We start from the raw sequence: 21,602 nt of genomic DNA, 5'->3' as shown, positions 1-21,602 counted from the left end.
AATCAGATGAGTGGGGAAGTAGAGATAAAAAATGGGACTTGTCTTTGTAGTTTAGAGACATGGCCTGCCCCTGTAAGAGAAATAATCGTAACAGGAACTACAAGTAAGATTAAATCTATGGATAGAGAATGCATAGAGGAGAATATGATTCACTCAGGCCAAATTAATGAAGAAAATGATCTCTTAGATTTATCACAGGAACATCGACAAACTGTAGCATTGCCTGGAGAACAAATAGGGTGTACTAACCTGATTAAACACATGATTACCGTATACCTGGACAGAAAAGCAATATATATACCGGCCTATAGAGTTATGCATTCACAACGCACCTTGGCAAATCAGTATGTTGAGGGAATGCTAGAACTAGATATTATTGGACCATCTGTCTCCCAGTGGAATGCCCCATTATTTATCGAGCCCAAACGAAACGCAGAAATGCATGCGGTAGTAGATGACTGTAAATTAAACCAGCACACGATCCCTGATTGCATTCCTATGCCATTGTTACATGACATCTTGCAAAATATTGGACCAGAAAATAATGTATTTTCAACAATCGAATTGCTTAATGGCTATTATCAAATTAGCCTTGAGCAAGAATCATGCAAATCCGCTTTCTCCACGAATACATATGGGTCCGTAAGTGATACTGAGTTGCATCTTGTTCATTTTATGACCAAAATTTCGGTTTAGTGAGAGTGTGGCCAGGGTATATCTGTTTCCATGTGAACGTGATCAGAATGTAGATTAAGGTACCTAGTTGCTTAAGTCATTTTTTTTTAGCCGTAATATGTTAGTCTTAAGTCTCCTTGTAATATTAAAGTCTCGAGTGGGTAGGAATATGTGCCTTTGGTCACGTAATCCAGCATAATTTACACATGCGCAAAGGGGTGTGAGGCACGATGATTTTCAGTGCTTTTTCGATGCAAGTGTATTGAGCGACGTTGTTGGAGAATAATTACTGTAACTAGGGAATGTCATTTTTTTTCTTCGGGTAATCAAATGTAAGGGGAAAGGCATCACATTGAGCCTATCATGAGTCTGTAGCAATGAAGAATTTTAAACTGTGTAAGCCGTCATCCTTCCCCCCCCCCCATCCTTCTCGCCCGCGCAATGCTGGCGTGCCATGAGCGTTTCACTCGCTCACTGACTGTTAGACAGGGTGGGTGGCCGGTGCTATTGTCCCCCTCCTCCCCCCCCCTACAGGGAATTCTGTAAGTAATTTGATAATATTGATGTTTGATATGTTCAAGTGCGAATAAATGATAACCTAACCCACAAGTGATAGTCACAAAAATAGAGAAATAAACTCGGGTTAGTATCAAGTGTTGTCGTCCCTGGAAGTGTCGTGTTTGATCACGCGAGGTGACGCCATTGGCCTCATTTGACGAGTAGGTCCTGTGTTCCCATTCACCTCGTATTCCTTGAGCTGGATAGTGAGCGAGTCCAAGTACCGAGGTCAAAGTCCAAGTGTGGAGGTCAAGGTCCCAGTGTGGAAGTCCAAGTCCAAGTGTGGAGGTCAAAGTCCTAGTGTGGAAGTCAAGGTCGAGAGTAGCAGAGGATCGGACCAGTAAACTATGAGCTCAGAGGAACGAGTATGGAGAGCTACATTGGATTGGACATGGGACAAGGCAGCAAAGTTTTGTGGAATTTGATATTAGGACCATATGTTTGTTGAATGTTTCAACTGATTCAGGGTTTTTCTGTAAGTCTAGTAGATGGAAAGATTTTTGTTTGTTTGTTTGTTTGTTAATACACATTTCCTCTCACTCGAACTTCATTGTTTGTATAACCCTTGAGAACTAGTGGTATAGAATTGACTTAAGTAGCTTGTAATGTGTATCCCAGAAGCATTTTGGGAAATCAAGAAGGTTGGGCTTGGGTCGGCCGAGTTGGAGACTGGTCCCGTCATTTTGGCATGCTACCACTCTTAACTTGGCCACTCAGAAACAAACACAACTGAAGAGGCCGCTAGTGGGAGAGAGTCTCCGTCAATCTGAGTTCCCGACCGTTCCAGCACACAGTGGTCATCACCAGTGACTTGATGTGGCCCCCTTTGACCACACTAAAGTCTGGCTCGTAGAGCATACTCTACATACAGGGCACTGCCTATATAAACGAATGCTATTGGGGTTAAGGACAGCACTAGGCACATTCCAAAGATTAATGAATTAGTATTGTTTGGAATGCTGGGAAAAGGAATATTTGTCTATTGAGATAACATAATAATTGCTACACACAGTATAGATGAACATCTACAGAAATCAGACCAGCTCCTGCAAAAGCTAGCTGATGCTGGTTTAAAAATTAAGCTGTCTAAATGCAAATTTTGCTTTAAGGAAATAAAATTCTTAGGCCATAGACTAAAAGCAGAAGGGATCCACACGTCTGAGGACAAATTACAAACAGTAAGGGATTTCCCTGAACCCACAAATATGGATGAAGTAAGGCAATTTTGGGGTTTAGCGGGATATTATCGCCTCTTTATTAATCAATTCTTTCATATAGCACAACCGCTATTCATTCTACTGAAAAAGGATGCTATATTCCAGTGGAGAGAGGAACAAAAATTAGCATTTTATGAATTAGAGGATAAACTTACAGGTGCACCTTGCTTGGCCTATCCTAATTAAAAAAAAAAAAAAAACGTTTATAGTTTGCACAGATGCATCCCTTAAAGGACTAGAAGCCGTACTGATGCAAGAAGATAATCTTGGAAAAACTCCTCCAATTGCATTCGCCAGCAGGCAAATAAAAGGTGCAGAGAAAAATTATTGCATTACAGACATAGAAGCACTTGCAGTGGTCTTTGTTTTACAGAAGTTTCGAGATTTGGTATATGGTTATGAAATTCATCTATTCACCGACCATAAACTGCTCGTGGGTATGTTCAAAGAAAATCTCCTCTCTGGGAGGAGAGCAAGATGGAAATGCGCAGTTGAAAACTATATATAATGTACATATTCACTACATACAAGGTAAAATAAATTTAGTCACTGATGCAGTGTCTAAGAACTCGACGACAATTCTTGTCGCAGCATTTGATCTCAAGGGAAACATCCCAAACCATGATGAAATCTCGAAAGTACAGAGACTTGAGCCAACATGGTCTAAAGTTATATAAAAATTGTAAAGTGGCGAGGACATACAGTTACCAAAGCTACATATACTGCTCGAACAATTCACAATAGTCAATAATGCCTTATATAGAATCAACCCATGACAACCAAACCATAGAAAAAGTAAACAATTAGTGGTATTTAATGAAATGATACCTCATTAAGGATAATACACGATAGTCCACATGCAGGACATCCTGGCAAGGAAGGACAGTTAGACAAGCCGGGCTGTTATAGTACTGGCCATCGTTATGAAAAGATATGTACAATCATATAGACAGGTGCTAGTTATGTGCAAGACACAAAGGCTACACATTAACACCTCCATCTATAGGGCAATACCTCATACCTAATCAACCGTGGGACGTTGTCGCGGTTGACTTACCTAAGTTACCCTTATCCTACAATAATAATCAAAATCTGTTCTTGGCTACAGACCACTTCTCAAGATATGTGATTTTAACCCCAGTTAGGGATACGACAGCCGAAACAGTGGCAACAGCAATCGTAGATAATATAATGTGTAGATTTACAACCCCAAAGGTATTAATAAGTGATAATGGGGGAGAGTTTAATTCCGAAATCTTGCAAGAAATATGTAAACAATACAATAAAAAAAAGAAGTAAATGTCTAAGCCTATCACCCAGCATCCAATGGGTTGGTAAAGAGAAAACAAAAAAGTGTTGGATGTGCTACGTCACATTCTTAATGACAATTACGCAAGCTTGGATGATTGGATTCCCAGAATGGAAGCTTAAATTAATGGAGCAATTAATAAATCTTCAGAAGACACACCACATTTCATTATATACAGGACAGACAAACAACTACCTTACGAAATTGTAGAAGGTGAAAATTTACCAGTATATAATTATGACGATTACTCTAAACTCCGTTTGCGTGAATTCCAGGATCTACACGAAAAGGTGAAGAATAGTTATCGATGTCCAAGGAAGAAATGACAGTCATTCAATAAAAAGGCAAAAGGATCACCTGTCAACTTAGGGAACATTGTCTAGGGTATCATACACACTAGAGACAGTAAACTTTCACCGAAATTTGAAGACCCACACAGAGTGATTAAGAAGAGTGGAAACAAGGTAATAATTAAGTCACTGTCGAGTGTCGAAGAAAAACAAATTCATGTTGATCATTTAAAAAAAGGTCCCAAGGAATTTATCTAGCAGTTATGCAACCAAGGACACAACCGAAACACCGATATTAAACTAGAGGAAATCAATACATACAAAAATAATTTAAGATCGCATAAAAAACACACAAAATTAGGTGCAACTGTTGCAGCAAATGCTACAACACAGCATTTACATGAGCTAGGTATGGATTTAAACTTCTACAAGTAAAACAACGAGAAAAGTTATTTTTCTCCACGAGCCTGTTGTATTGCACATCATCACTACCATCGACACAGCATGACTTTATTAACAAATTAAGTTTTTATTTTTTTTTCGGTAGGTTACGATGAGGGGACTTGTACCATGGATTCTCCTGTATATAGCAAGAGGATATGCTCACTTAGAGTCTTAGACCCTCAACATGTAGTCAGGCAAGGATGCCTCATAGCTCCAACGGCCTCAGCATCAATCCTGAAAGATATCATGAGTACTGAAATTAGTTTGGACTTCTTATATGAATTACCTGCTCTATTGGAGAATATTGCCAAGCTACTGAGGACACTGGACTTTATGATAGGAAGTTATGTTTCAGAAGCTCACAACACAAAGTTAAGTGACTGAAATTGTGAAGTTAGCAAAATGGAAGATATAACAAGCCAAATCAATCATGCTCATCATGATCCAAGATATCCCATCTCGTGGAACGGAGGCATTTATGGACACGAACAACATCACATGTACTCGTGCAAGGAGCGGTTTTTTCGACCTGGGTGGTGCAATTCTAGGGAACATTTTTGGATTGGCTACTGAGAAAGATCTTCAAGAAATATACAACAAATTTAATAACATAGCTCAGGTACTAACATATCAACAGAAGCTAGTTGACGGTCAAAACACAGCAAAAACGATCGTAAAATTTCTAAGAAAGGCAGAAAGTATAACTCACCAGTATGTGGACAAAATAAATGCCATGGAAGGAAACATGACACTTTTCCAACAGTTCTCAGTAATCCTGGAACATATTGACATAATAATACTCCAGTCAGATAACACTTGAGTTTGTTCCAAGGCACTGATGAAAGGTTTTGCAAATGCTGGTAATGGCAAGATCACTATTAACCTACTTCCAGTTCACGATCTACGTCAGATAATCAGTCAAAGCATAGATAAACATGGTTTGAAGCCTTTGTTCTGGGGTAGGAGTCTCAAATTATTATTATCCATATTTAGAAGCAACTCGAACACCAACATCAGTAATAGTTCATGTACCATTCATAACAGATCTGTTCACACTCACAGTCTATCAAATATACCCATTTCCTTCTAAGAAAAATGACACTTTGGTCATCAACTTCAACATAGACACCGAACTCATCATGGTCCCCAAGAAACAGGACACTGACACTTTTGCTAGTGAATCAACGCTTGAACGAAAGTGCCGTATATCCTTACATGCTGTTCACATATGTCCTGCGTACATTTTCACGTTTCAATCTACTGGAACAGTCCCTTGTGAAATGGTTATCGTAAGAAATCATGACATTCATTGCCACTGCAACTTCACATTTGCTCCAGATAAACCTACACATCATCAATGCATCGGGCATTCACAGTTCTGCTAATTCACAGTTCTTCTACTTCACTCATAACACGTCAGTTTTCATAATTTGTCCAGATATACCACCATCTCATACTTCTGCATCAGGATTATACATAGCACCAGACTACTGTGTTGTACTTATACCATACTTGTCCACTTTATATACCAGCAATCACTATGCCATCCTCAATCACACACACAAATATTTCCACCCACTACCTAAGATGGATTTAAACAGGAGCACACATATTAAGTTGACTTCACCTAAGTTTGAAAATATGCAACTAATCAATGAAACAATGAAGCCCTGGGAATTGTGTATGAGTATGTTCAACCCATACTATGTGGATAGCCCAGCACAAACTGTCGTTATAATCTTCTCCATTGTATTTGCCATAGTGCTGCTGGCAATGCACAGAATACAAGCAAGAACTGCAGACTTGGAGTCAGTATTTACGAGAGGAAGAGTGAACATTCAAGTGAGACCCCCTGAGTGAAATGTGCATATGTAAATAGTGTAATTCATATATATATATATATATATATATATATATATATATATATATATATATATATATATATATATATATATATATATATATATATATATATATATATATATATATATATATATATATATGATAATTTTTATATAAGAAAATTATCGGGTAACCTACTATAAAATATAATTCTAATCTTGAATTATTGTTAACCAATATACATCTAACCAGTTCATATAACAATGTTATTCTCTCATATATCTCATCTCATCAGCCCTGTGAGTGTCCACTGCAGGACCGGCCTATCCCTACCGAAGTGGGGACGATTCAGTCTCTACTGAATGGCTTAGGCTGTCTAGTAGAGATTGTATCTAGGGTAAGAAGTGCTTGTAAGTGTAATTCTAATGTTGAAGTGGCTTTGGATGTGTGTGTAGTCTGTGAACCAAGTGTATTCGGCCCGCACAAGCCGACTGGGCTCAAGAATACTTTTATAGTATGTGACTGGTTCAACCACAGCACCCCTTGTGTCCGCCAATGAAGTACGTGGCCGGAAGAACGCTGCCAAAGTTAATTATCCTGGGGGGTCGCGAACCCTCGTTCTTCAGTGTACGAAAACGCACACTTTACCACTGTACCACAGAGTATATATATATATATATATATATATATATATATATATATATATATATATATATATAAATAACTCCTACTGTAACCTCAGCATGGTACTGCCATAAATGCATAAGACTCTGGTACATAAACATTTCTGCCACTGTATTACTACAATGTGTTATGCAATATTCTATATCAATGCATTTACTCCATAATACATAGAATGTATTACTATAATGTGTTTGGTTTCGACAATATTATATCTGTACACTATTGTCATGAATATTATACCTCTATTACACGCTGTCGTAGATTCGCCAGCAAGGCGTGACCGAGCGATGTCAGGACTCTACAATATCATAAAACATAGGTATTCAAAAGGTTAAATGAAAGTCACAATTAGGACCTGGAGGAAATGGTGTTTGCAAAATTCCCTCTCAGGAATGCCAGTTTGCGCCTCGTGACGCCTGATAGGTAAGCCATCATAAACACACATACACACACAGGGTTCTATAACATTCATCAACAGTGTAGCCCATGTGATGGAAGTTCTTACATACGGAAGGAAGGAGAAGAATGAGTCAGAAGGAGTTAAGAGGCTAGAGAAGAGAGAGAAGGGGGTCTTGAAAGCGGAGCACGGTTGGCTTCGAGAAGTTAGCTAGCATAAAATGCTGTTGTGTTATACACTCAATGTTAATCTTGAGCTTTTCCTTTTGAAGGCAATAAAACTACAATCACCACCAGACTCATCTTTGTCTTCTCCCATCATCGACTACAAGTGAACTGAGGTTTTCTCTCACAAATCTACTCACTATTACCTACAGCTTGGCTACGACTACTATATAATCAGTTACAAGACTGACAGGATGTTGGTGGACACAAGAATTGAAGAGAGTGTACTGAGATGTTATGGTCATGTTGAGAGAATGGATAACAATAGAGTGGTGAAGAAGGTATATCTGAGCGAATTTGAAGGAGGGAGGAGGCGACGTAGGCCAACGAGAAGGTGGAGAGATATGGTGCATGAGTGTGTGAGGAAGAGAGGTTTGGAAATCGATGATGCTAGGGAACTGACAAGAGATTGAGCTGGCTGGATGAAGGTTGTGAGGAGAAGTGCATGATATTTGGCACCCCTTTTTAACGTGGCAGCCTCCGGATTGACTCTATTGTAAACGTTTATGTGAAGCTATAGAATGAGGTGAATGTTTTTGTCGTATCCGATAGAGCCAGGATTCCGGGGACTTGATTGATGAGTGAATGGAAGCATGGCCCATTGGACTGGGCAAATTTAGGCTGTCTGGACATTGCTACTCCTTACCCTGTCCTAGGGTGAGAAAGGAGGTCCGGATGATGATGATGATGATATACACTCGTACATACTGTACATGTAACTATGTATCTATCTATAATCGTACGTATATGTATATCACTATGTCTATCCATCAGTCTATCTATCTGTCTATCTATCTATATCTCTTTCTATATCTATCTATCTATATATATATATATATATATATATATATATATATATATATATATATATATATGTGTGTGTGTGTGTGTGTGTGTGTGTGTGCATATAGAAGATATTATCAAAACAGTGACACCCACTGTGTTGGAGGTCAGAAAGTCACAATGGTTGGGTATGTCTGAGCGTGCTCAGGCGGGCAGGCAACAAGAATAATGAAAAATTCTTGATAAAACCACTGAAAACAGGAAAGTGAATGACACTTTGGGAGTTAGAACAAACCTGTAATGTATTCGTGAGCATGTGGTGTGGCCGTCATGTCCCATGGAGTATCATTACAAGATTCTGGTTTATTAAAATAATATCACTACCAGGTAATAGACTACAAAGTATACATAAAGTTTATTTTACTTATAAACCCTATGTTAGTCTTTCTTGACGTTGTTCTTTCTTGTTTGTAACGTTTTGTTGAGGGCGGCTGCTCAGTCACTTCTTTGTTAGCTCAGCCAGTGTTGCTTTTCGTTTTCTTCTTTTGACTTTTCATGGGGTATCTTGCGACAATTTCTTTCTCGAACGTCTGGAAGATAAGGTAAGTGATATTACTGTTTCTGATGGGAAGGGTGTTATTATTTTTGGAGTGGACAATGGAGGCATCAACCACCCCACTACAACGCCATCTTAAATGTCTGAAGTTTAACACATTGAGGCTCAGTCATCTATAAGGCTTGTTTGCTGATCATATCAACTGTGGTCTATGACAGGTCGATATTCACGGGAATGAATCGGGTGGAAGAGAAGTATAGGAATGAGTTTAATGAGTCTAATATCACAGTGCCTTGAACCGTTCAAACAGATGAAACTATACCGACAAATTGAAGTTGTGTGTAGTGAGAAGACACGACAGACAGTTGTGGTCCAAGTTGGATCTTCTTCCAGGATGAACAGATCGGAATGCAGTAACTGCATGATTGTTGTGCGAGATGAATGGTGAGAATGAGAGGGAAGGGAGAGAGGGAAAAAGCGGAGTCAGGTTGTAAGGGAGTGTTTTCACTTGCCTCAGTTACAGCAGTTTCAGCAACCTCCTGGAAACTGAAGTGGTTACACATACGTCAAGCAAACTTCTGTTAGGGGAAGTCGAAGCAGGGACATGGATAAGGAACACTGGAATTACTTATTCCAGAGTCGAAGCGACTCTACTGTACTTTACGATGAACCGCAGGGTCCTTGCTCTATTCCAGAAAGAAGAGGAATTCTACATACTAGTAGATAATGTTCTAGTGATGATTAAATCTTTTTGAAGAGTCCCATACTTCATAAGAGACACAAGTAAGTGAAGAATGTGTTATTGTATTCTATCATAGATTCTAAGAGTTGACAAGGATCCAAGTTTTTTTTTTTTTTTCGAATCTTGCATATTATGCATATTTCACAGCCATCCAAGAAAAATGAGGAGATGAAGTAGAGGAATGAGACGGCAATAGGAACAGATGTAACTTTATTGTTGAACACGTGTGGTGTCTGTAGCCATACTAAATAGAGATAGTCACTTGCAAAATCAACTGAATTACCAGGTTTCCCTCGCATGAAGATAAGCAAACATCAAACATCAAAATATGATCATAAAATAACGGCCTGGCTTTTCACTGGATGTTGGGTATGTGGAGTATGGAAAGCTAGCTTGCAAAGATAACTGACTGCATGAAATTGGCATGACATCTTCCGCATCTTCCATATCCCGATCAGTAATTTGTCTGGGTTCCTTGCTGACTGAGAGAGAAAATGTTGAGCTTCTTACTTCTCTAATGGTATGGAATACAAAATGTTCATTGTCATAAAGAACATATATCTCTCCTTTGTTTCTTTTCCACCCACTTTTCCCACGTAATGGTCAGTCTGAATCCAGATCATGAGCTGTGCCACAATAATTCGTTGTGATTTTTTATATTATTATTATCATCTTTTTATGCAATGAAGAATGAACTAAAGACCAGAAACACACAAGATTATTCACCCCAGGAAAAAATATCTACGAAAATAACGGAGAGCCAAATTCAAGATCCATTCATTTCAATAAGCCTGTACACATTGTGTTTAAAAGACTGAAAGCCACAGCAGTAGGAAATAGAGAAAGTGGAAGGCAATTCCAGAGATGAACTATTGCATTCATGAAAGGCTAGAAGTAATGGCTATCTCTTGTAGTTGAAAACTGGACAGAAGAGGGATGGGAATTTGCTCCAGAAGGGTGCTACGTGCCTGCCATACTGGTAGAGGGATGCAAACAGACAGTTTAGAGGATCAGTGACCATTGATGTTGCAAATGAAAAGAGATAAAGATGCAACAGTGCAACTAAGAAGCAGGTATTGTATGACATCAGTAAACGGAGGAGTGATAATGAGACAAAAAGCCTTTGTCGCTACTGTACCTTGTTGAGATCTGTATGTGGGGATTCTCCCCACACACGAGAGCTGTACTCTACACAAGGCCGAATAAAACCACTGGATAAAGTCAACAACTGTGCAGGGGCAAAGAAGGCACGGAGTCAGCTTAGCACACCTAATCTCTTGGAAGCAGATTTTACAAAAAAGGTAATAATTATGATCTTTCCAAGATAAATCCCAAAAGAATGAAAACCCAGGTATGTTCAGAGAAGATGCAGTATTGAGTTGGATACTGGTAAAATTAGAGGATACTCCGGCTAAAGATTTTGACGAGCAGAAAGATTTATGAATTGAGCTTCTGATGCATTAATACAAGATTACTTTTACCCTAATCAGAGATATGAGCCAAGTCAGACATTGTGCTACAGCCTCATCTCGAGTTTGTTGAAATAACTGCTGAGATGGTCGCAGAGAGACGTGAATGGGACATTTAATCTATAATACAGTACTCCTCACTCTGTACAGGAGTTGATTGTGACGGATCTGTCTCAGCCTGACTGGGTCCTTGTACAGCGTTTGGAAGCCACGGTGGCAGAGGAAGGCGTTGTTCAGCACGTGCCAGGAGAACCCAGACATCACCATCTCCAGCACCTGACACACAAGGACACAAGCACAGATTCGCATCACAACCATCTTGTTCTTCACATACACTGCATAAGAAAACACCAAGAGCCTTATAATAGCTTATGACTAGTACAGGTTCACAGAAGAGATTGCTTTACGACACATGTATTGCATCTACTGGGAAGAATATGGGTTTCTAATGTATTTTACTTTTTAAATGAATCTCGCCTTTATTGTTGTTAAAAATGAGTCTGCATAGAGAGATCTGATTAAAATAAATAGAATTACTTCCAACAGTAAGTCACTGAATGGACACCAATATGGTTACACTGGGATCCACCATCTCAAAGACTATATGTGTTAGTCTGCATGTTTTGCTGTGCACGGCTACAGTTTTCAAAATAATGTTGAACATTTACAGGATATGGACCAATAGATATGGACCAAGAATTCGTTAAATGCACCACTATGGACAGCGCGTGGGATTCAAGGGAAGGGGCATAGCCCTCAGCCCTGATCCCCCACCGAAAGGTTTTCTTTAGTTTTCAGTATCAGAAAAAAATTGCACGATTATCAACAAGGAAATATAAATCTACCGACACCTCAGAAATCATGCTTAGTGGTTTAGAGATGGGGCCCCCGGCCAGTTTTGTATGAGCATGCTTAGGTAATAAGTTGCCTAGGTTATAAGCATCACAGGAGCTCCACCTGGGGGTTTGGAAAAAGAAAATAACCACTTCCTTCCACACATATTGGTAATATTAAAATTTATTAATATATAGGGAACAATGAAATTCCTTATGTACAGGGATAAGTGAAAGTAGTCAGGGACAACATAAGAACTAGTGTGGATGTTGTGGAAGGGAGGGCACCAAACAAGACCCAGCCTCACCTCACCTCCACCCAGAAAAATCCGCAATATCCCAAGAGAAATATGTGCATTACTGGGTGTCGTTAATTACCGAGTGTAAACACTGAATGCTGTCATGATAAAGTGAGAGGATGGGCGTGGACAAATCATGGTTGGTGTATCGTCCACTCAATAAATTAGCTAAGTAGGGTTGATTTCACAGGCAATTCGTTGAAACCATGCAAAACAAACCGAGTCCAGTGACATACCTCTTGGGTGGGCTGGGCTGTGGGCACATCATTGTCCGTACGTTAGCAAACATAAGGAACGCCAGGGAGCAAAAGGACATCAAAAGCATTGGTAACTGTGATTCATACTTATATTATTTTTTTCAATTCACTCTCGCTCTCCATCTGTCAATACCGACTATACAGCATGTGTTGCGACAAACCTATAGTAAGCCATTATTTACATTTAAATGAACATAATCAGTGATATTGATAAAATTACTAAAATTCATGAAATTCACTTTTTGTTATCAGTTCATTATACCTGGCAATTACAAGGTAAGCAGATATAGTATTGTTACCTGGCTGGACCTGGTAAAACCATAGCCCCTGAATCTCGGGTCAAAGGGTGGTGTATTAGCTTGGGCCACTTATACTGGCTCCCAAAACCTGCTCCACTCGGCGATGCTGTAGGCTACCTCCAGCTCTGAGTCTGGTTCTACTTGTTCCCATAATGAAAGATTAGAATTTCCCTGGTTGGGAGTGTAGACTTTGGAGTGGAATATCTGTGCCAGTTCCTTTTTCAAGAGCTGCTTGAGCTGCCTCTTGTCTGCCGGATTGTGGGAGACATTGATGTGGATCTCGTATACAGGGATGATGTAGGCACACTTTGTGCATTGCCTGGTGTCCTTCCTGGCCAAAAAGTAGTCAAGCTGGCTGCTCATACCTTTCACTAATATCATGTCCACGTCTGGCGTGAAGGTATGATCACTGCTGCAGCCACTGTGTGCCACATTCCGCAGCAAATTCTGTGGGTAGGCTGCCTTCTGCATTGTTCTGTACAGGTCAGCAGGCCGCAGCTTCTGCAACAGCTTTTTATTGACCTCCTCGGGGTCACTGTCACAGGTGTAGGATTCTGCCAGGTGCCTCGTCTTATCGTCAAGTTGAGGCGGCAGCATAGTTGGGTAGGAGAAGTGAAAGACTGTCCGCTGTCGCACCCCCACCACACATCGCTGCATGAAGGCTATCATGGCTGTTGCTATTGAGTAGTCATAGCCTGGAGCCAGTACAGCCACGGACAGGGGCCCCATCCAGGTTTGAGCCTGGTGTGCCACCCAGAACAAATGGTCCACTGAGGTTTGAGTGGACAGACACACCTGCCATCTGGCACTCACCTGTTGCCACTGCTCACCCACCACCAGGAACATGTGCGTTTTGAAGGTACGTGATATGTCCATCTGGCCTAGGCTGATGTCCACATTCCTTACATGTTGCTGCAGTGAGAAAGGCTGCAACAAAAGGAAAAATGAGTGAGTGTGTGTGTGTGTGTGTGTGTGTGTGTGTGTGTGTGTGTGTGTGTGTTGTGCAGACACTTACTGCTCTATCAGAAATGTAGAAACCCAGTTGTAGACTGCTCAGCCCTGTCATTTGTGACATGGGTAACCAGTCTTGGTCGCCCCAGAATGACGTTCTGTGATCAGTAAAGTCCCAGTCTCTCCCTGGAGTTAAACTTAATGACCCCATCCAGTTGGAACATCTTAACTCACTTTGGCACCAGGCGTCATTTGGTTATATGGTTACCATCTAACGAAGTAAATGGTCTTTCAGGCTTACAGGAAATCATTTGGTTTGTGACATATTGTACAGTCACTTGAAGGTTGCACTGCATTTTGTGAGTAAATAGTGGCCATCCCTATCTAACACACACACACACACACACACAAGGAGTCAAGGAGAACAGACATGCGCCGAAAGTGCTCCATACCAAGCCAGCACGGCCAGTGGCATTACCTAAATTAGTATCTTTATATAAGTCAAGTTCTGTACCAGGTTAGACTAAATGATTTTTTATTATTAAAAAAAAAAAAAGTTTAAACAAGACTTGTTCAAACAGAAAAGAGAACCGAGTGGCGAAAGAATGCGCTCAGTCATCTGAGGTTTGTTTAGACTACAACTGCCCAAGGGAATGTAAGTACACTGTGCTTTTAGTATTGCAAAATGGACACATACTTTAGTAAAGCAAATTTGGAAAAGAAAAGGGATAAAGGTAGAAAGCAAGATGATGATTTCTACCAAGAACTGGTTGAAGTGGAAACTCACAATAGACTGGTTGACCGTGTACACAAACTGGAGATGGCTTTCAAAAATGAAATTGATAAAATAAAGAACCAGATGCACTTGCAAAAGGAGGAAATAGAAAAACTAGGAAGGGAGGCCAACAAGAAAGACACAACCATCAGTGAACTAACAGTGGAATTGAGTACACTTAGGAAGAAAATGAGTGAAATGGCAAGTACAGTAGTCATTCACGAGAGTATTATGGAAGAGTTCAAAAATGATACAGAGACAATTAGGCAAGTAAGCAGTCTGATAGACCAGAGCAGTGATATTGAGGAGAAGATAACACAGGTGAATGAGCTGTGCAAAGCTACAAAAATAATGTGGAAACCACGTATGCTGAAATGGTGAAAGTAAAGAATGACTTAGAAACAAGGGTAGAGGAAAAAAGCATTAAAAAGGAAGTGAAAAGAATAATCCAAAACAACCCAAAGTTAGTCAGAGATTCAGTAGATATCAACAAATCTTTAGTAATCACTGGTAGAGAAGAGGAAGAAGTAAAAAACAAGATCACAACAGACAAAAAGGAGATGGCAAATGTAATAAGCTTACTTAAAGAAGTATCAGAGGAAATCTGTAGTAAAGATATAGAGGAACACAAAAGGTTAGGGAAATACGAGAAAAGCAAGACAAGACCTCTAAAGGTAACTTTCCAGAGAGTAAACACTGTGGAGGAGATACTAAAAAATGCAAAGAATCTTATGGAAAAAGAGGAGTTCAAAAATGTATGGATAAAAAGATGCTTAACACAAGAGGAACTGAAATTACCGAAAGAGAAGAGGGAGGAAGCAAAAACAAAAAATGAGGGAAGATCAGAAGAGGAGAAGAACACATTTTTTTACAAATAGGATTGCAGGTACGAAAGTGGTACACAAACAGGAGGGAATAAAAAGGAGGAAGGTAGTAGAACCATGTCATGACAAGTATATAAACAAGATGATGAAGTTGATGTACTCAATTGTGGATGGAATGGTATCTAAATTACTAGAGATGAATGATTATGTCAGAGAAAATGAACCACATATACCTAACTGAAACAAAATTAACACCAAGGGGATCCAATGACATACTAAACTTAGAGGAATACAATATATGGAGAAGAGACAGAAATTTAAAAAAAGGAGGAGGAATTATAATATTAACTAAGAAAAATCTAAAATTCAATGAAATAAAATTAGATATACCATCACAAGTAGAACTGATTGCAGTAGAGATCAACACATCAGAAGGGAAAGTAATTGTAGCCAATTTGTACATGCCACCCAGATCAAACACATGGGAAAAAGACGAATATGAGGACCTGGCAGAGAGTACAATTCAGAGTTTAAGATCATTACTACATAAAATGGAAGAGAAATCGGAAAGAATTATACTAACTGGAGATTTTAATACAAATATAAATTGGAATACTCTTGATATAACTAGCCAAGAAAGCTGTTGGGACCAAAAGCTCCTAGATCTCGTGCAAGAGTTTTTCCTAACGCAACATGTGAGGGAAACCACCAGAAAAAGGGGACTCGATGTACCTTCGATGCTAGATCTAATATTTACTAGGCAAGAAAATGATATTGACAGTTTAATATATCACCCTCCACTCGGCAAAAGCGATCATGCAGTACTAATTTACAACTTCAGGATTGCATATGACATAGTTAACAGCAATGAATGTTACAAAAAGAGCCTAAACTATAAAAAGGGAAATTATCAAGACCTAAAGAAGTATTTCTTAGAAGTTGATTGGGAAAATGAGCTTAGAGGACACGATTTAAATGCTGTATATAAAAAATTTTGTGAATTTTATGAAATAGGAGTCCAGAAGTACATCCCACAGCACAAAGAAGCAGATAAGAAAATACAGAAATGGTTCAATACAGAATGTAAAAAATCAAAAGAAAGAAGAGATTTGTTGTGGAATACATACAGAAGACACAATAGTGAAAGGGCGTATAATAATTACAAACAGGCAAGAAACGATTATACAAGAATAAGGAGGGAAGCCCAAAAACAGTTTGAGGAGGATGTAATAAATAAAAGTAGTGATCAACCAAAGCTATTTTACAGCTACATCAGAAGCAAAACCAAAGTAAAAGATATAATACAATCCATTACGGCCAAGGGAATCACCTATACACAAGAGAAAGATATTTGTGAAGCGCTAAATAAGAATTTCCAATTAGTTTTTACAGAAGAAAAAAATTTTGAGAGGGACTATGTGGAACATGCATGTCCACACATACTACCAGATATACAAATATCAGAAAAAGTAATACAGGAGGAGTTAAGTAAATCAGAGGAAAAGCAAGTGGTCCTGATGAAATTTCATGTTGGGTACTACCAGAATGTGCAAAGGAGTTAAGTAAACCATTATTTTTAAATTTCAAGAAATCCTTGAGTCAAGGTAAACTATCTGATATTTGGAAGAAAGCAAATATTGTCCCCTTATTCAAGAAAGGAAATAGACATAATCCACTCAACTACCGACCAGTATCACTGACCAGTGTTGTAAGCAAGGTATTAGGAAAGCTTATAAGGAAAGCTTGGGTAAATCATCTAGAAGAACACAGTATGATAACAGAAAGACAGTTTGGTTTCAGAAAAGGAAAATCATGTGTTACTAATCTGTTGAGCTACTATGACAGAGTAACAAACACAATACAGGAAAGAGAAGGATGGGTGGACAGTATCTATTTAGATTTCAAGAAAGCAATTGACACAGTACCATACCAAAGACTTTAATGGAAACTGTACCATCAAGGAGGAATTCGAGGCAAATTGTTTTGTTGGATGCAAGATTTTCTCATAAAAAGAGAAATGAGAACAGTACTAAGGGGAAACTACTCATCATGGAAAGAAGTGACTAGTGGAGTACCACAGGGTTCAGTGCTGGCACCAATCATGTTTTTAGTGTATATAAATGATATAAACAGTAACATTGGAAATGAAAGCTATCTGAATATGTTTGCAGATGATGCAAAAATACAAAGGAGAATTACTAATACAGACTCTTGTAAAGAGCTACAAGAAGAATTAAATAAACTTCATGAATGGAGTAATACATGGCAAATGGAATTCAATGTGGACAAGGGTCATGTAATCAAGTTTGGTAAAAGTGGAAAAAGACCTGATTGGGATTATACGTTAGGAAATAAAACCATATACACATCAGAAAGAGAGAAGGACCTATGTGTGATTATCAATAACAGACTATCTCCGGCTGACCACATCAGCGAGAAGGTACGGAACATGTATACACTGCTTGCAAATATGAGAATAGCATTCATATACATAAATGAAGACATGCTAAGAAGGATAATAACGTCATTCATTAGACCAACCCTGGAGTATGCATCAGTAGTCTGGAGTCCTCATCTCAAAAAACACATAGACAAGTTTGAAAAAGTTCAAAAGGCCGCTACAAGATGGATACCAAGCTTAAGGGACCTAAGCTACGAAGAAAGACTAAATAAACTGAATCTACCAACACTACAGGAGAGAAGGAAAAGAGGTGACATGATAATGCTATATAAATGCATATCAGGGAAGGAGAAAATAGACATAAATGATTACTTAACATATGGGGAAGCATCAGCAAGGGGACACTGCAAAAAACTGCATAAGAAGAGAGGTGATAAAGACGTAAGGAAATTCAGTTTCCCAAACAGAGCAATTGATCAATGGAATGCACTACCGAATGAAATAGTGTGTGTTAAAACAATTCACAAATTTAAGGATATGTACGATAAATATGGTTTAAGACACGGGACAGTACGAGCTTGACTCATTCCTGTAAATATACAATTAGGTAAGAACAATTAGGTAAGAACACACACACACACACACACACACACACACACACACACACACACACACACACGTGTTACGCTCATATTTTATACCGCTGTTTTAGACGTATGATTTCTTGAGAGATTGTGCAACTAGGTGTTAGGTAAAAGAGTTTCGGTATTGTTGGTGCTTGTGTGGCCTCAGTGTTATCTGACCGTGGACACAATGGACTGTATGTTGAAGCTGTTCATTTCCTGCAGTCTTCAGCCCTCTTTTTATGGCGTTTGAGAGAGAGGTGATAACCAATTTTATAGCTGGGCAACAGAACCAACAAGTTATATTTGTGCCACCGCACGAAGGCGCCCCTCTCCAGCGTCGAAAATGCTTTCAAAAACCAAAATACCTCTGATTCACAAATACCTAACAAGTGGCAGTTATTGTCATATCCCCAGGCACATCTGGACGTGAACCCAGTAAACTGCAAGACTACGTTGCCCGTCTCACTGCAGTCCATCCTCCTCCTCTCAGGGGACTGGGGGGGTAGTTGGACATTTGTATATTTGTGCAATGCGTCAGCCCAGTTTTATCGATGGTGTCACAGGAAGTTGCCCCTCTCCAGTACCACACATTGCAAAAGTTTGAATATGAAATGTCCTGAACTACAACTTACCAGCCCCACATGACTGGCACTTGTCCTCAGTGCCATACTGTGTACAGTCACTGAACGGTGTTTATGATGATTGTAAAAACAAAGTAGTATATATGGGTTTTTGTTTTGAAATTCATATGTGCAGTGTGTGGTGAACAGAGGATATAATGTGTTTGTGCTGCAGGGAGGATATAAAGTGTTTGTGCTGCAGGGAGGATATAATGTGTTTGTGCTGCAGGGAGGATATAAAGTGTTTGTGCTGCAGGGAGGATATAAAGTGTTTGTGCTGCAGGGAGGATATAAAGTGTTTGTGCTGCAGGGAGGATATAAAGTGTTTGTGCTGCAGGGAGGATATAAAGTGTTTGTGCTGCAGGGAGGATATAAAGTGTTTGTGCTGCAGGGAGGATATAAAGTGTTTGTGCTGCAGGGAGGATATAAAGTGTTTGTTCTGCAGGGAGGATATAAAGTGTTTGTGCTGCAGGGAGGATATAAAGTGTTTGTGCTGCAGGGAGGATATAATGTGTTTGTGCTGCAGGGAGGATATAAAGTGTTTGTGCTGCAGGAAGGATATAAAGTGTTTGTGCTGCAGGGAGGATATAAAGTGTTTGTGCTGCAGGGAGGATATAAAGTGTTTGTGCTGCAGGGAGGATATAAAGTGTTTGTGCTGCAGGAAGGATATAAAGTGTTTGTGCTGCAGGGAGGATATAAAGTGTTTGTGCTGCAGGGAGGATATAAAGTGTTTGTGCTGCAGGGAGGATATAAAGTGTTTGTGCTGCAGGAAGGATATAAAGTGTTTGTGCTGCAGGGAGGATATAAAGTGTTTGTGCTGCAGGGAGGATATAAAGTGTTTGTGCTGCAGGGAGGATATAAAGTGTTTGTGTTGGAGTGAGGATATAAAATGTTTATGCTAGAGGGAGGATATAAAGTGCTTATGCTGGAGGGAGGATATAAAGTGCTTATGCTGGAGGGAGGATATAAAGTGCGTGTGATGGATGGGAGGTATAAAGTATGTATGTCAAAAGGAGAATATAGACTACGATTAGTAGACGAGTGATGTAAAGTGCGTGTGGTGGATGGATGATAAGTTACCTGTTGGTGCCTGGGTCCAGGTAGGGATGCAAGGGGCAGCATCATCCACACACCACACAACAGCATTATCATCAACACACAACGCCGCCCACACCTCACTCGTGTTGCCCTCATCTCAGTTTCCTGCCAGTAATCAATACTAGTTTTATCTCACTGTAAACCAAGCCAAACCATCCTTCTTCCCTGATCTGTCCCCCATATTGTGTCTTTATGCATAGCTTATTTGATGATGATTTCATATGCGACATTGCTTGTTCATTTTTCCGTTTCCTTAATCCTTATATTTTACATGGATTGGGAGTAATGGTGATTACATGGGTAGAGGCGCAGACTGGTGAAATGATCTCGGCTGGCAGAGGAAAGGCTGCAAATTTATTATTGCCAAAAACAGTTTTAATTGATCATTACCAAGACTCGTTGACATTGGGCCGAGAAGGGGGGGGGGGGAAGCTGAGGACAATCCCCGGGGCCGGGGCCTGGGCCTGAGGGGCTGGGGGCCGCGCCCTCCAAGGTAGTGTTACGACGGAGTAAAATATAACATAGCATAGTTGACTCTACAATGACACATTGAATTTCTGAAGAAAATATTTAAAAGGAAGTAGGAACAGTTACACCTAAACACATTAAAACATAACTATGTATAACATTTACATTACAGAGTTCTGTATTACTGGATTTTTAGGTCATACCGAAGGGGCCAAAGAATATGAAGACCCTCTGACCCGCCGTTTTCGTTTGTTTTAACCTCATATAGACTTATCAGTCAATCAGAAATATATGTACATGAACCAATTTTCGATAAGATATATTCGGTATATGATATCTCCCCGATACACTGAGGATGTATCATCAGTAGAGCTGATTGATGAGGTTCTCTTCCTTAAGAAAATCCACTTGGCCAACTTCGGAGACATCAAACTGGAGCCGCTCAAATTATTGAACACGATTTGTGACCTAAGACTGTCTGGTATGTTCCTAAATTGCTGCATTGTCCTTTGCCTGTTCTGCGCTCTGCCAGTAACAGTTGAAGTGGATGAACACTCGTTCAGTATGGAGGCCAGGATAAAGAATTGTGTTGGAAGCACAGTGTCCTTGGAGCGTCTTTCAGCTGTGTGTCTGCTATCCAGAGAGTGCAGACTGGCCACAACGCCAGACTATTTGGAGGTTATAGAAAATTTTGCCAACCAAAGAGCAAGAAAAACGAGACTAAAGTATATAGCAGTAATTTGTAAAATGCAATGTCATAAAGTTAAATAATCACAAGTGATATTTTTCTTTTTTACTTAATGGGCCATGATTTAATTTTGTTCAAATATTACAGCACATCAGGTTATGTGTTTCTATAGGTGCTGCTTTGCTAACAAATGATACAATGAAACAATAATGCTATGTGTACGATCTATTATTGCTGATTTTTTTTTATTGTTCATGGAATTTACATAAATAA

General features: G+C 39.5%; 1 protein-coding gene across 1 annotated transcript; it reads right to left on the bottom strand.

Moving 5' to 3' along the window:
- Nucleotides 1–12,947: 12,947 nt before the first annotated feature.
- Nucleotides 12,948–13,724, bottom strand: LOC145394465 (beta-1,4-glucuronyltransferase 1-like). Its single transcript, XM_080268321.1, has one exon. It carries the CDS (start codon nt 13,722–13,724, stop codon nt 12,948–12,950), a length of 777 nt encoding a protein of 258 aa, XP_080124447.1.
- Between the last annotated feature and the right edge of the window lie 7,878 nt (nt 13,725–21,602).

Source organism: Coenobita brevimanus, chromosome 27, assembly GCF_032717465.1.
Source record: "Coenobita brevimanus isolate Jiangsu-jjx chromosome 27, ASM3271746v2, whole genome shotgun sequence".
Classification (NCBI taxonomy): domain Eukaryota; kingdom Metazoa; phylum Arthropoda; class Malacostraca; order Decapoda; family Coenobitidae; genus Coenobita; species Coenobita brevimanus.
The sequence above is the reverse complement of the archived record's forward strand: the minus strand, read 5'-3'. Positions and strand labels throughout refer to the sequence as shown.